The sequence below is a fragment of the Schistocerca cancellata genome, chromosome 7, assembly GCF_023864275.1.
Source record: "Schistocerca cancellata isolate TAMUIC-IGC-003103 chromosome 7, iqSchCanc2.1, whole genome shotgun sequence".
Taxonomy (NCBI): domain Eukaryota; kingdom Metazoa; phylum Arthropoda; class Insecta; order Orthoptera; family Acrididae; genus Schistocerca; species Schistocerca cancellata.
In genome coordinates this window covers 61,233,721-61,249,969 of record NC_064632.1, presented here as the reverse complement: position 1 = coordinate 61,249,969, position 16,249 = coordinate 61,233,721, and the positions used below count along the sequence as shown (strand labels likewise).

General features: G+C 38.7%; 1 protein-coding gene across 3 annotated transcripts in view; it reads left to right on the top strand.

The window, feature by feature from the left end:
* LOC126092135 (uncharacterized) overlaps positions 1–16,249 on the top strand; it is a 255,965-nt gene that overhangs the window by 38,055 nt on the left and 201,661 nt on the right. For all 3 annotated transcript variants that reach the window (XM_049907592.1, XM_049907593.1, XM_049907595.1), the window contains exon 4: positions 12,929–13,083. In XM_049907592.1, coding sequence (XP_049763549.1) covers positions 12,929–13,083 — 155 coding nt within the window. The remainder of the gene's footprint in view (positions 1–12,928; positions 13,084–16,249) is intronic.

The following is a 16,249-nucleotide window of genomic DNA, read 5'->3' as shown; positions in this document are numbered from 1 at the left end:
TGCAGCATATTTCTTGCAGACTGTCCTCCTCTGATCGCCGTATGCGGCAAAGCTCTGGGATCCATTTGCCGGCTACCGGCAGCGGCCGTGGCGACAGCAGCAGCGCTGCACTCCCCCATTCTGTATCGAAAGCGCCTGCTACCGCTCATCGCTTTTGATGATTTAAAATGCTTTATTATTAAATGTTGCTCCACAGAAAATTTCTATGATTTCCATTCTCGCTCGAAAGCAACGGAGACAGACGCCATTAACTGGCAAAAGCTGAGTATGGCCCGAAACTAATTTTATAGACTGGGACGAAATCAAATCACCTCACTACATTCAGTGAATTTATAAATGCTTCCTACCTCGCTTCTTTTCCTTTCAAAGTCAATTATTTGTGCAACTTTTGGCAAATATTCGGATGCTTTCATCAAGCCAGAGTGAGCGTCTGTGGTGTAAAGTGTATTACAGTTTTTGTTTCATTCCTTATGGTAAGTCTATGCCATAAACTGTGTGACTACGTTGCAATGCAAGCTCTGTAGCAATACAAGAACACTGAACCTTTGGAGTTCCATGTGTGGATTCAAAAGGTATTTAACGTTGATCAGAAGTGACAGTTAAGGTCATCATATTTAAACCAGAAAAATTTATCGTTTTTGAGGTTTCACAGAACGGAAAGGAATTGCTAACGCCGGTGCCATAAAACATCTACAGTTAAATGCTATTGCAAAAATTTAGAAGAGAGGAACTATAGTACTCAACATGTTCACTTAATAAACAACCTCCTGATATGTTAGACCTATATGACGAACAAAATTCAAACTTGTATTGTTGACAGTCATTTTTAATCTTTTCAGAAACTATTTTACAGTGAAGCACCTTGGCATTTATAAAGGAGACGTCTATGATATTAACATAATTCGAAATTGCACGAAGATTTATGTGTAAAGTCATTCTTGAGAATTCTTATAAGGAATTTTTACTAGCAGTTTGCAACTGCATTAATTAAAATGGAAAATAAAAGGTTATGTTCAGCGGCTTTCACCGAGGTTAGAACTGCCATCTGATATAGCACTAACACCACAACTCATAAGGGAACCACTGAGTTAATGACACACTGGCGGCAACAGGTGGACTATAGTCACTGTGATATTGCCTGAGCCTCAAAACGCAACATTAAACACACAAATAGGTGTTACTTATGTGAAGAAAGCTGTTATTAGAGTCCAGAAATTAAATATACTTTCTAAGTGTCTCACAGTGAATTATATCGTATGAATCTTCGATGTGAAAAACTAATGCCAAGTGAATTTAAGGAGGCAAGACAGGCTACACCTGGAAGTAAATACACTACCACTGTGTTGACAAATACTTGCTATGACGCTGCCAATTCTCAGCTCTCTTACGAGGCAGCTCTTTAGCGAAATGCTTGTTGTGATTGTCCGATACGGTTCTTCAGAGGGGAGACGCACATGCAAGTTTGGTTTCTTTCCGGCGTTCTCTCCTGATAGTTTCTGACGTCGCCTTGTCGGCTATGTACACATCTGAGGCATTCAATTATCATTAATCCAGAATGATCCAAGTTTCAGCTTCTGGCATGGAAGAAGGCTGTGACGCCAACATTATATTATTTCAACGTAGGGAAAGCAAAACGGATGATTCAGTGTTTCTCATTCAGCTTAAAGCACATGAGATAATTTTCTGTAATGTTCATAATCATCTCAAAATACAAAAGAAGTAAAAATACATCTAAAGCTTATTCGAATTTAATATAATGTAAGATATCAAACGCTTTGCACATTGATGCCGAATGTGTCCACGTGCAGTCTTTTGCAGCATACATATAGAATGTCATGATTACCACGAGAATAAAGAAATATATTGGTAGGGATGGAAGCAAGAAGAGATGCAATCAACAAATATTCAATTCCTTATGGCATTCATTTCATTTGAGGTTTAAGAAGAGGTAAAGCAGGATATTACTTTCGTTAACACGAAAGATATTCCGCACATATGGATAATGAAGGAGTCTGCGTCTTCATAAGTTTCCTCCTTGGAATCTGTATGCTCTGTTATACACTAAGTAGCCTGATCATTTTCCCATAATGTTACCCTCTTGTTTGGCCCCTTAAATGATGAACATATTCCAAATTTAATGTCTCTGCATGAAAGTAGTTGTTCGAACCCTTCCTGCATTGTTTTTTGTGTTATTTTTTTCGCCTGGAATTCATGAAGCAGACCGCTTTGCCTCCGTGTCGATGACAGTTAATTCTAGTCTTTTCAAGGACTTAGTTTTGTTTTGTTGTTGATGTAAATTGGTATTCGCGAAGAGTACTACTGCCACAAACCCTGAGCGGTTTCCAGAAAACATACGATACAGAGGGTGTATGAATGGTCTCTTAGTTGTGACCTTTAGAACAGCAGTTGCCGCATGGGGTGGCCAGGCGGTCTGGGGCGCCCTGTCACAGATTTCGCAGTTCCTTCTGCCAGAGGTTCTAGTCCTCCCCCAGGTATGCATGTGTGTGTTTTCCTTAGAATAAGTTAGTAGTGTAAGTAGTTTATACGTCTAGGAACTGATGACCATTGCAGTTAGGTCCCTTTGGCATTAGAACTTAAAAAAGAGCAGTAGTGGAAGGAATTGATAAGATAAAGCTTTTGCAGAAAAACTGGAACTAATGAAAAACACATCTATAGTTATATAAATTGAGCACTTTACTGCAGCAGTGCCTTGTTCACACAGGAGTAAATACTGTCCTTACCATAATCGTAGCTGACGTATACAGCTCACAATGTGAAACATGAGAGTATGGCCATCTTTTGCATGAAGCGACCATTTTGAACTGGAATACGTTTCCTAACTCAAAACCACTCCTCCTGTGGTGATTGCTCTCAATATGCGATCGAGATGACAAGAAAATATTAAATGGATGTAGGTCTGTATCACCTAATTGCAGGTCGTTCGCGCTCGTTTCTGCCAGCTACTTTGACATGGTTTCAGTGAATGAACCCACTGGTGACGTAGTTTGAAGTTCCTGGTGTCTCAACCTAAAGCCGTTCACCCTGGTGTGGTTTCTGTCAGGAAATATCATCCTCGGAAAGTGGACAGGATGGTTTTCTCATCCTTTGAAATTGTGAGATAGCCGCATCAGCATGTTTACAGGATAGTACACAGTTGTTCATGGGTTCGAGATTTGTTTCTCGTATATCTTTTTCTCTATTCCTCCCTTACATTCAATTTTGATATCATCTGAAAACTGCCTGCATTGCCTTGATTAAAATTTATATGACAAAGAAACAAATTGTTTTCATGTTTAATGTTCCGTAGGCGCATGCAAATATATGAATTTGGTTACGATCTACAGATTTTATGATCTTAGTCATAACAGCAATGTTGCATACACGAATTGTTCTTGATCAATGAGCATTACATGAAGATACGTTCTCATAGTGGTATTTAGTTCTCACTAATGTGAAGGGATGACTTATTTCATTAACGTTCCTGACATCAGCTGTAGCCATAGTGCGGGGCCGCGTAGACACGAGGTGTGAACAGGCGACGTCAGTGGCCATGGTTGCCTTCGGTAAATGCAACACATTGAGCGAACGAGCACGTGTAAAGTCTGTAGAGAGTATCTCGCTACAAAACAGATTTGTTTCTTCTATATATCTTTGTCAGTGGAAAGATAGAAAAAAGAATTGTATCGTGAAGGCTAGCAATCATTTTGAATAAGCGAAGCAGATATGCTTTACAACCATGCATCAGAGTCTAACATTTCAACAGGCTTCTGCACTGTATTGAACAACTTACACCCCACTTCATCATTACCAAAGCATAGGAGGACGGTATATTCTGAAAGGAGGCCTACCTGCGTGTTATAACTGGCACCTTAAACTATATTACCATTCAATCTGTATTCTGATCCCCGTCCCAGCACCCTTCCCTTGTCAATGTAGGCTTTTGTCAAAAGCTATTAGCAAAGTATTTTGGAATGTGGAATTCTCCGAATAATTTATAAACCTGTAGCTTAAACTACAGATCCATTGCAGTTGTCGAATTTTTTCACAGTATGGAAATTATGTATTCATAGTATTAGTCAGAAATATTTAATTTCTGTGTTAGTGGATGATCATTTATTTACAGGACCATACCCCGATTCATAATAGTAGAGCCGTCCAGAACTGGTTCCAAGGTCAGCAGAGAATAAAAATTCTTTCTTCCGTGCCAAAATCTCCGGACCTCAACCCCATTGAAAATGTGTGGACAGCGGTTACGGGGTCGTTACCACCTGGGTCAAGGAATTCAGAAACTCTGTGGGAAAATATAGAGAATACATGGTGGGAGATAAACGATCATCACAATCTCTCGAGGAATTGAGCCTTATCACTTCCCCGACGCCTTCGAGCAATTATAGAAAATGATGGGTAGGGTACAGAAAGAAAAATAAAGGCCAAACCAGTTGTGAGGTCCTAAAGTGTTCCGGAAACCTACTAAAGCTAAATGGTCCCTGTGTATTCTCATTAAATGTGTCACTGCGTGTTTGTTACACATAGTGACTAATAATGAAATTCTTTACTCAAATAAATAAACAAATGTATGCACAACGGATAAATGTTTGATTTTGAAATATTAACCCCAAATTTCCTACACTGCTAATCACCCGACTGTGTTTAAAGAAAATGCGTAAGTAACAAGAATTGTAACTGGGCCTGCATAATAACTCCTCCTTCGTTCTGTAAGCTATTTCTTTTCTTTTCTTTTCATTCTGTCTTGCTTTCATCTCTCAAAACGTACTAACGGTATTACCAGTAACATACAGGATAAAATTGCCTAACAGCTGATCTTGTAACAGAACATATAAAGATATTTCTACTTCGTATGGTCTCTTACGAAGAAAACTTCACCCGCGGGAAGGAATGAAGGATAGCCCACAATGCTTGATTCATTACGTCACAGCAACCACTATCACTCTTAATACCATTGGGCAAAGCAATGATGGTATTTCCATGCGGATCAATACTAGAAGAATTCTATAACTTCTTCAATCACTGTCTGGTCCCAAAAACACCTCTCATTTATTGACGTGCCTCGACGTTAACTAACTCTCGCGTGGTTGGAAAGTTCGTGCTGTCGCGATTCCGAAATTTACGTTCCCCTCATATTAGTGCGCAGCAGGTTATTACAACTGAAAAAAAAAAAAAACCTCCACAAGTTACCTAGACTGATTTCCTAATTATACCTCTGCACCATTAAATAATATACCATCCAGAACCTCCAGTCCAGAAGATACTTAAATACACACACAGAACTTTTCACAATACTTACAGTTCTTGTATAGCGTGCATAGTATAGCTACACAAATTACTATTATGCTGTTTCCCCTTTATTCAATTCAGGAAAGCGATCTCACTGATCTCACACGTATCTTTCAAATCCCGTTGTTCTAAGAATTAGCTCGACACGTAAATTTCTACTGACTTATTTCACAAAAGCTGATTTCGTAATCTTTCATATTAAATTAGCAACCTTGCCTTTATCCATGAATTTCAGAAACTTGTCAAATTACAAATTGAAACACTCGCAAGCTACAAATGACTTCTTTGAAAACCAATTCTTTCAGATCAAAATTAAGAGCATTACTTTCTACCATGAATTTCTGTTAGCAGCTCGATCAGTTAAAACCACGAGATAGTATTTTCCTACACTTCCACATCAGATTTTGAAACAAACTAACCAAAATCATGAATTTAAATTGACCATTACTAAAAAGAATTATGGTAAATCAACACATTCCTACTTATAAACTAATGGTTCCTAGCACTCAGCCATCCACTCTTCATCATTTTCTTCATTAAACCTTTGTGGTGAGTGCCAGGTCTTTAGGCTATAATAGTTCTTCACATGCATCCTATTTGTGTCGTACCTTCTTTACAATTGAATTCTAACACTTTACCGTTCACCGGATTACTCAAAGGAAATATCAAATTCCGTTAACTTTCAAGTTACTTTTCGCGGTCGCAACATAGTATTCTCACATTCGCCTACCATCGAATGCAGTGAGGTGGTTTGATTTCGTCCCAGTCTATAAAACTAATTTCTGCCATACAGATTTCAAGAAGGAAACGTATGAAGACGCAGACTTCCTCATTGTCCATATGTGCGGCATATCTTGCCGATTAATGTAATACAGTACCCACCTACTAATCAGGACGTCTGTCTTCGTTGCTTTCGAGCGAGAATGGAAATCGTAGAAATTTTCTGTGGAGCAACATTTAATAATAAAGCGTTTTAAATCATCAAAAGTGATCAGTGGTAGCAGGCGCTTTCGATACAGAACGGGGGAGTGCAGCGTTGCTGCTGTCGCCACGGCCGCTGCCGGTAGTCGGCAAGTGGATCCCGGAGCTTTGCCGCATACGGCGATCAGAGGAGGACAGTCTGCAAGAAATATGCTACAAAATTGTTACTGGATAAAATTTTGTTATCGGTGTGTCAGAAAGTGAAATAGATTGAATCTGTGCTACCATTACATTCACATCTTCAGCATTCAGAGAGAAGAGGATATAAATTTTTTTTTGCGCCAGCTGGTCGCGATCCGCAGACATTGTAGACAGACACAACGGATGCTACCGCTAGACCACGGGCCTATATAGTATAGCTTTTCTCTAACATGGGACAAGACTTCCTCCAGGAAGTGCCGCAGTCTACAGTGTTGCCAGATTGTGCAGATAGCCGGACTTAGAGAATTAGCGAGTTGGCCAGTTTATTTGTCCCATGTCGCAATCGGCGTGGACTTAGCCTCTGCAGCGGCAGGCCGCTGGTCAAGTTTTATGTCAAAGAGTGTACCTATCATTTCATAAATAGTTGCACGAAATTCAGAAAAGTGTGCAATGGAAAATAGAGGTCACTATGATTTTGCGTTTGGTGCATATTACATAATATGTTGTGTATGAAATTTTGCTAACATGTTGAAATTTTCTTTAGATTTGGGTGGAGGTACCTGTCTGTCACCAATGTTGAGAAAGTTGATCTGACATAGCACACTCATTTGTAATTAGTGTTGTAAAATTCCCGGAAATTTAAAATTGAAGAAATATTCCCAAGGAATATTGCTGGCAATATTCCCAAAATTCATAAATACCTGGGAATTTATGATTAATTAGCATGCTAGCTCAAAAAACTGTTAGTAGGTAAAAGCAGTAATTATATGGTTAAATCTTAGATGGATCTGGAACCACCTTGTTGGAAATAAACACATTTTTTGGTTTTCAATGCTTTAAATATCAAAGAATTAGCCTTAGAACTGCCAAGCGTCGACATATATGACTCTTTCGTTTCCTAGAACTGCTAACGTTGAAATAATCAACTTTTAGAAAAACCAAGTTTATAATATTGATATGCCATCTAGTAAGTAAAGTTACTAAAATAGACAGGGAAGTTTGTTTATTCATTTTGTTAAGTTTTCCATCAGTATTAGAAGTATTTTATGCTATAAAGTTTAAAATAAACTTGTGCAAATTTTATAAACATTAGTCATTGAAAATGACATTTCGGGGAAAAATTATGCGAATAAACCGGCCGAGGTTTATGATTTACTTGAAAATACAGCTGATTCTATTGACATAGAACATGGTAAAATATTAATTAACAATTCTAAAAGTGAAAGTGATCGCGATATTTTGGGAGATAAATTTAGAAATCATAATTCATCACATGAAATGAGGAGTCTTTGAATGAAAGTGAAACACCTCTAGTCATTCGTTTGGAGAAATTAAAAAATACTACAGATAATGGCCGGTTGAGAATTACACCTCCAGAGAAATATTTTGTAAGTTTAGGTTTCATTCAGAGAAATATGCGGTTTCAACTTGCCTGAAAATAGTAGGCCTAGCGAATATTTTAATTTATCTTTTCCACCAGACTTACGGTAAATTATGTTTTGTATGGAACTTGCAAGGAAATTAATATAGATAAATGCAAATTAATATAGATAAATATAAATTAATGCAGATGAATAGGAAAAAGAATCCCGTAATGTTCGAATACTCCATTAGTAGTGTAGTGCTTGACACAGTCACGTCGATTAAATATTTGGGCGTACCATTGCAGAGCGATATGAAGTGGGACAAGCATGTAATGGCAGTTGTGGGGAAGGCGGATAGTCGTCTTCGGTTCATTGGTAGAATTTTGGGGAGATGTGGTTCATATAAAAATATAAAAATGCAGTAAATGAAGCAGGCAAAAAGGAATACATTTGTCTCAAAAACAAGATCGACAGGAAATGCAAAATGGCTAAGCAGGGATGGCTAGAGGACAAATGTAAGGATGTAGAGGGTTATCTCACTAGGGGTAAGATAGATACTGCCTACAGGAAGATTAAAGAGACCTTTGGAGATAACAGAACCACTTGCATGAACATCAAGAGCTCAGATGGAAACCCAGTTCTAAGCAAAGAAGGGAAAGCAGAAAGGTGGAAGGAGTATATAGAACGTCTATACAAGGACAGTGTACTTGAGGACAATATTATGGAAATGGAAGAGGATGTTGATGAAGATGAAATGGGAGATACGATACTGCGTGAAGAGTTTGACAGAGCACTGAAAGACCTGACTCGAATCAAGGCCCCGGGAGTAGACAACATTTCATTAGAACTACTGACAGCCTTGGGAGAGCCAGTCCTGACAAAACTCTACCATCTGGCGAGCAAGATTTATGAGACAGGCGAAATACCCTCAGACTTCAACAAGAATATAATAATTCCGATCCCAAAGAAAGCAGGTGCTGACAGATGTGAAAATTTCCAAACTATCAGTTTAATAAGTCACGGATGCAAAATACTGATGCGAATTCTTTACAGACGAATGGAAAAACTGGTAGAAGCTGACCTTGGGGAAGATCAGTTTGGATTCCGTAGAAATGTTGGAACACGTGAGGCAATACTGACCCTACGACTTATCTTAGAAAATAGATTAATGAAAGGCAAACCTATGTTTCTAGCATTTGTAGACTTAGAGAAAGCTTTTGACAATGTTGACTGGAATACTCTCTTTCAAATTCTGAAGGTGGCAGGGGTAAAATACAGGGAGCAAAAGGATATTTACAATTTGTACAGAAACCAGATGGCAGTTATAAGAGTCGAGGGACATGAAAGGGAAGCAGTGGTTGGGAAGGGAGTGAGACAGGGTCCACTTTCCAAGGACGATATTTCCTGACAGAAACCACACCAGGGTGAACGGCTTTAGGTTGAGACACCAGGAACTTCAAACTATGTCACCAGTGCATTCATTCACTGATACCTAGCCCCGTCATCACGCACTTCCAATGTCAAAGTAGCTGGCAGAAACGAGTGCGAACGACCTGCAATTAGGTGATACAGACCTACATCCATTTAATATTTTCTTGTCATCTCGATCGCATATTGAGAGCAATCACCACAGGAGGAGTGGTTTTGAAGGGAGTGGTTGGGAAGGGAGTGAGACAGGGCTGTAGCCTATCCCCAATGTTATTCAATCTGTATATTGAGCAAGCAGTGAAGGAAACAAAAGAAAAATTCGGAGTAGGTATTAGAATCCATGAAGAAGAAATAAAAACTTGGAGATTCGCCGATGACATTGTAATTATGTCAGAGTCTGCAAAAGACTTGGAAGAGCAGTTGAATGGAATGGACAGTGTCATGAAAGGAGGGTATAAGATGAACATCAACAAAGCAAAACGAGGATAATGGAATTTAGTTGAATGAAGTTGGGTGATGCTGAGGGAATTAGATTAGGAAATGAGACACTTAAAGTAGTAAAGGAGTTTTGCTATTTGGGGAGCAAAATAACTGATGATGGTAGAAGTAGAGAGGATATCAAATGAAGGTTGGCAATGGCAAGGAAAGCGTTTCTGAAGAAGAGAAATTTGTTAACATCGAGTATAGATTTAAGTGTCAGGAAGTCGTTTCTGAAAGTATTTGTATGGAGCGTAGCCATGTATGGAAGTGAAACATGGACGATAACTAGTTTGGACAAGAAGAGAATAGAAGCTTTCGAAATGTGGTGCTACATAAGAATGCTGAAGATTAGATGGGTAGATCATATAACTAATGAGGAGGTATTGAATAGGTTGGTAGGACATGTTCTGAGGCATCAAGGGATCACCAGTTTAGTATTGGAGGGCAGCGTGGAGGGTAAAAATCATAGAGGGAGACCAAGAGACGAATACACTAAACAGATTCAGAATGATGTAGGTTGCAGTAGATACTGGGAGATGAAGAAGCTTGCACAGGATAGAGTAGCATGGAGAGCTGCATCAAACCAGTCTCAGGACTGAAGACCACATCATCATCATCGTGGTTCATCTGTAAAGGAGACCGCTTATAAAACACTATACGACCTATTCTTGAGTACTGCTCGAGCGTTTGGGATCCCTATCAGGTTGGATTGAGGGAGGACATAGAAGCAATTCAGAGGCGGGCTGCTAGATTTGTTACTGGTAGGTTTGATCATCACACGAGTGTTACGGAAATGCTTCAGGAACTCCGTTGGGAGTCTCTGGAGGAAAGGAGACGTTCTTTTCATGAATCCCTACTGAGGAAATATAGAGAACCAGCATTTGAGGCTGACTGCAGTACAATTTTACTGCTGCCAACTTATATTTCGCGGAAAGACCACAAAGATAAGGTAAGAGATGTTAGGGCTCGTACGGAGGCATATAGGCAGTCATTTTTCCCTCATTCTGGTTGGGAGTGGAACAGGGAGAGAAGATGCTAGTTGTGGTACGAGGTACCCTCCGCCACGCACCATATGGTGGATTGCGGAGTATGTATGTAGAAGTAGATGTAGTGCATGGAATGATAAATCTTGGATTAAAATGTATGAATTTACTTAGTTAACCTAGTTTTAAGGTTCTTTAACTGTTAATAAGTGTTAAAACATTCAAAATCTAAAAATTTTCATAAATTCCCAATTTTTGGGAATCTTCCCGGGCCAAAGACATATTCTCGGCAATATTCTCATTTTATAAGTTCCCTCCCACTGCGAATATAACCGGCCCACATCACTATTTGTGATCATGTCGTGCCAGCGATAAAGCCTAAGTGAACTATCCTCAAGATTCCTTATATTCCATAAACAGTTTTAGATATCAAAATGAGATTTTGGCGAATGGTAGCACACAAAGAGGAGAGTATTTTGCTGTATTGTTATTATATAAAACTTAAGTTGCTACCATGTTAATCCGCTAACTACAGAGTTTTTTCATGAAAGAATTTAATTTTTCAGGGTCATCGTTAGGTGGTGAAACTAGAAATGCTATGGATTTTGGAACAGTGAAGACAATAAACTTTTCTTTCGTGCTGAGGATGTGCTTTTTCATAAGCTACTGACCTTACTTTTTCTCAGTTCCTCACTTAATAAACTAAATAAAGCACTGTTTCAGAATTTTCTAGCAGTTGTGTCTGCACAACATGTTAGTGAGGTGAGACTGTATAAATTCCATTGTGTTTTGGCAAAAGAAACAAATTTTAACATGGTAAACAGAGAGCTGTGTAGGTTTTATTCAAAATTTGCTATTTGTGATGCTTCTCTGAAAGTTACAAATGGTTAACAAGCCAGGCAAAAATAAATTGCTGCATTTTTGGCATAATTCATTTTAGATTTTAACCAAAGCAGAGGTACAGTGGATCGTTTTGAATGTTCACCTCACAAGCATGGTCGTGGAGGGGACTCATGTAATATTTACAAAAAAATTTGAGTGCAGGCTTCAATGTAGAATGGCACTTCCCCTCCAGTGCTAGCCATTTCCCCTACAATGCCTACACATAAACCCCACTACAGCTGTCCCCACGCATGCCCTGCCATCTGCGCATCTACCGGCCAGCGCATTCTGTGCATTCAAAGCCAAAAACAGGGTGATTTCAGTGTCCCGACACTGATACCAGTTTGTAAACCCTACTAGATGGTGTAGTCAGGATTGGAAAATGGTGTGGGCTAGTAACTTATATGCAGTACTCAGGTTCAGAAACTGTATTGGTTTATTTCCTCATGGGAATTACATGGTGAGGATTGCCATGGGATTTAGAGACGATAACTCTGATAGCCCTCCAATAGCCCTAGGACAAGAGAAATACAAAGGTAAAAAATAACAAGCCATTTAATGTGAGCTCTGTCTGGTGGCTCGAAACAGAAGAGAGAGACATTTTTTGGCCACGACTCCAAGAGCCCCCAGTCTCACGAGTCTGGAGATCATGTGCTGTCATTTGATTTGCAACTGAAAACAATTTGGCCTGTCGCAGCATGAACCAGCCGATTGTTGTCATATTGACAAAAAGCCAACAGACAAAAGGGCTGCCTTTTCATAAAATTTAAATAATAAAAAAATCTCACATATGAGGTCTGGGGGCAGCATGTAAAACAGAGAAAATATACAACAAATTCTTAATCCATATCCAGATACACTGTTCCGATTCTGAATGTGATGTTTTGTTGTTGCCTATACATGACATGATTAATGTTTTGTCATTTAGCATAAAATTCTGCAAAGAGATTGCTGGAAATGAAGTGACAATTTGTGTATGCTTGCCTAGTGGCTGCAGAGACAGATGAAAAAGTTGGCAGATTCAGAAGTTTTTTTAACTGCTTATGACTTTTTCAAGCACTAAAGAAAAGTTCCATCTCTTTCAACCCTAATACTTGCCATGTCGTGTTCCTTGAGGTAAAAGGGAAAGGAAAGCCCTGTTTTATTTATGCACATTCATTATAGATTCCTCTTTCCTCTGTTCCATGAAGGATCGCCATTTTCTGAAAGTTACTCCACCAGCTTTCGGTAGATTGTCAGTGACTAAGTATGTATTTTTGCTACCTTTATTTTTGTATAAATGTTTTATATATGCCACCCATGTGTAATGTAGGCAGTGCATCTTTCTTAGTATGTGCCTACTTTTTAAACAATTTGTGTATTTTTTCTTTGCAGCTGTGTCTCACATATGGTTAGATATGTTATTAGAAGCAGTAGATACTGTTCCTGTTGAAATTGTACAGTCTGATATACTGCCTGTAGCTGTACGTCAGTCACAAGCATCAAACAACACATGGGCACGAATCACTGCTTGTCATCTCTTTGGGAAGGTAAAGAAAATATGTATGTTTGTATTACTTACTACTATGTACACTTTCAACATACTGTTCGTAAGTTAACAATAAACATCCTTGATGCCTTTAAGTTTAAGCCGATCATCTGTTAACAACTTTTGTTCGATTCATTTAAAACATAGTCAGTGTTCTGGCATGAAACATATTCATAATTACAGTTTTGGTTTGCTTCCAGATCTAAAAACAGCTTTTTATAAAAGATACAGGAGTGAGGAGTATAATTTTTACTTACAGCATTTTTGTCTTACTGCTGTTTCCATCTGGAATTAGGTTCCTTCCAGAGTATACTGATGCAATAGCTCCATACTTAAAAATCACATACAACCGCTTGCTCGACGAAAGATCCGTACCCAAAGACTAGAAAGCTGCACAGGTCACACCAGTATTCAAGAAGGATAATAGAAGTAATGCACTGAATTACAGGCCCATATCAATAACATTGATATGCAGCATGATTTTGGAACATATACTGTGTTTGAACATTATGAATTACCTTGAAGAGAATAGTCTATTGACACACAGTCAACACGGATTTAGAAGACATTGTTGTGAAACATAACTTGCTCTTTACACACAAAGTGTTGAGTGTTATTGACAAAGGATTTCAAATTGATTCATTTTTTCTAGATTTCCAAAAGGGTTTGGACACTGTACCACCAAAACAGCTTGTAGGGAAATTGCACGCTTATGGAATATTGTCTCAGTTATGTGGTTGGATTCATGATTTCCTGTCAGAGAGTTCACAGTTCATAGTAACTGATGAAAAGTCATCGAGTAAAACAGAACTGATCTCTGCCATTCCCCAAGGTGGCATTCCTTATCTATATAAACGATTCAGGAGACAATCTAAGAGTTCATCTTAGGTTGTTTGCAGATTATGCTGTTGTTATCATCTACTAAATTCACCAGAAGATCAAAACAGATTACAAAATGATTTAGAAAAGATATCTGAATGGTGTGAAAATTGGCAATTGACTGTAAATAATGAAAAGTGTGAGGTCATCCACATGAGTGGGAATCCATTAAACTTCGGTTACACGATAAATCAGTCTAATCTAAAGGCCATAAATTCAACTAAATGCTTTGGAATTTCAATTACAAACAATTTAAGTAGAAAAGAATACATAGAAAATGTTGTGGGGAAGGCAAACCAAAGACTGTGTTTTATTGACAGAACCCGTAGAAAATGTAAAAGATCTACCAAAGAAACTGCCAACACTATGCTTGTCCATCCTCTTTTGGAGCAGTTCTGCATGGTCTGGGATCCTTACCAGATAGGATTAATGGGATACATCGAGAAAGTTCAATGAAGAGCAGCACATTTTGTATTATTGCGAAAAAGGGTAGAGTGTGTCACTGACATGATACAGGATTTGGGATGGACACCATTAAAACAAAGTTTTTTTTTTTTTGAATCTTCTCACAAAATTTCAGTCACTAACTTTCTCCTCCAAATGTAAAAATATTTTGTTGACGCTGACCTACATAGGGAGAAATGATCATCATAATAAAATAAGGGCAATCAAAGCTCGCACGGAAAGGTGTAGATGGACATCTTCTCCCTGTGCTGTTCGAGAGTGGAATAACAGAAAATTATTGTGAAGGTGGCTTGATGAACCCTCTGCCAGGCACTTAAGTGTGATTTGCAGAGTATTGATGTAGATGTAGATGTTATCTGCTTGCAGCACCATTGCCAGATTTTGGAAAATTTGCAATCTTATGACACTTCCAGATGTTAGTGGAAATCAGACAAAAATACTGCAAGTAAAAATCGCTCTCCTTACCTCTGTATCTTTTGTAACAAGCTGTTTTTGGATCTAAAAGCAAACCAAAAATGTATTTATATTTCATTCCAGATTGTATGGTGAAATTAATGTTCATTTTTGGTTGTTAAAAATATAGAACGCAAACCTGTAATAAAAATAGTATTGATTGATTCTTGGTAAATGGTTTATCACGTAAATTAGGAAAAAACACAGTCATTCAATCCTGTATGTACCAAGATATATCATCATCACTATCAATACAGCACACGGGAAAGGAAATACGTAAAACTGGTTTTATGTAAATAGAGTGAAAATTTGTACCAAGGACAGGAATCAAAAGTGGCTCTCCTGCCTACTAGGCAGGTGTGCTAGCCACTAAGCCACCTTGGCTCAGTGGTTCGCTCAACTGCACAGATTACCCTGGCATGCCTCCCTCCTTGATCCAAATTTTCACTGCCGTCCCAGTCTACTTTAAATTCCCCCTTACCAATGAACAGAAATGCCGAGGCTCATTATGCTGTGGAATAGCACCTCAGCATCGAATTACTGGGTGTGGATATTGACCAGGACTGCAAATGGAAATCATGTAATATAGATCTTCTCACATGCTTAACTTCAGCAACATTTGTCTCCTTGCAGTTGCTGATTTCAATGATGAAATCATTAGGAAACTATCATAAGGAATAATTTTTTGTGGCAATTCCACACATAGACACAAATTCTTCATTGCCTAGAAACACACAGTTAGGATAATATCTGGTATCTGTCCTTGAACTTCTTGTAGGCAGCCTCCTAATAAATTTACTCTCATATAAAGTTTGCAATGAATTTGAAAATAATAGTAGCATTCATAAATATATGAGGGGTGTTCAATGGAAAAGGTATGACAGAAACCTGTAGGTATCATTGACATCTTTATTCAAAAGTAATCATGAGAGGCCAGAGCGCATCTATCCCATTGTTTCAAGAGCTGAAGGATTCCCTGTTCCTGGAATTTCTGTGGCTGTGGCAGGAGCCAGACCTCCACTGTGTCCTTCAGTTCATCGTCTGAGTTGAAGCACTTCCATTTGAGTTGCTTTTTTAGCAGACAAAACACACGGAAGTTGCAGGATGATGAGTCCGGGCTGTAGGGCAGATGCTTATGCTGCTTCTACTTGAACTCGGTCATTACACTGTGTGTGACCTTGGAGATGTGTTGACAAGCATTATTGTGGAGCAGAATCACTCCCTCTGTGAGCAGCCCAGGCCATTTGCTCATGGTGGACTTACATAGACTATGGAGTGTCTCACCATACATGTCAGTGTTCATGGTTTCTCCATGCTCGAAGAATTCGATGAGTATCTAGCATTGGACAGTGAAAAACATGGTGAGCATC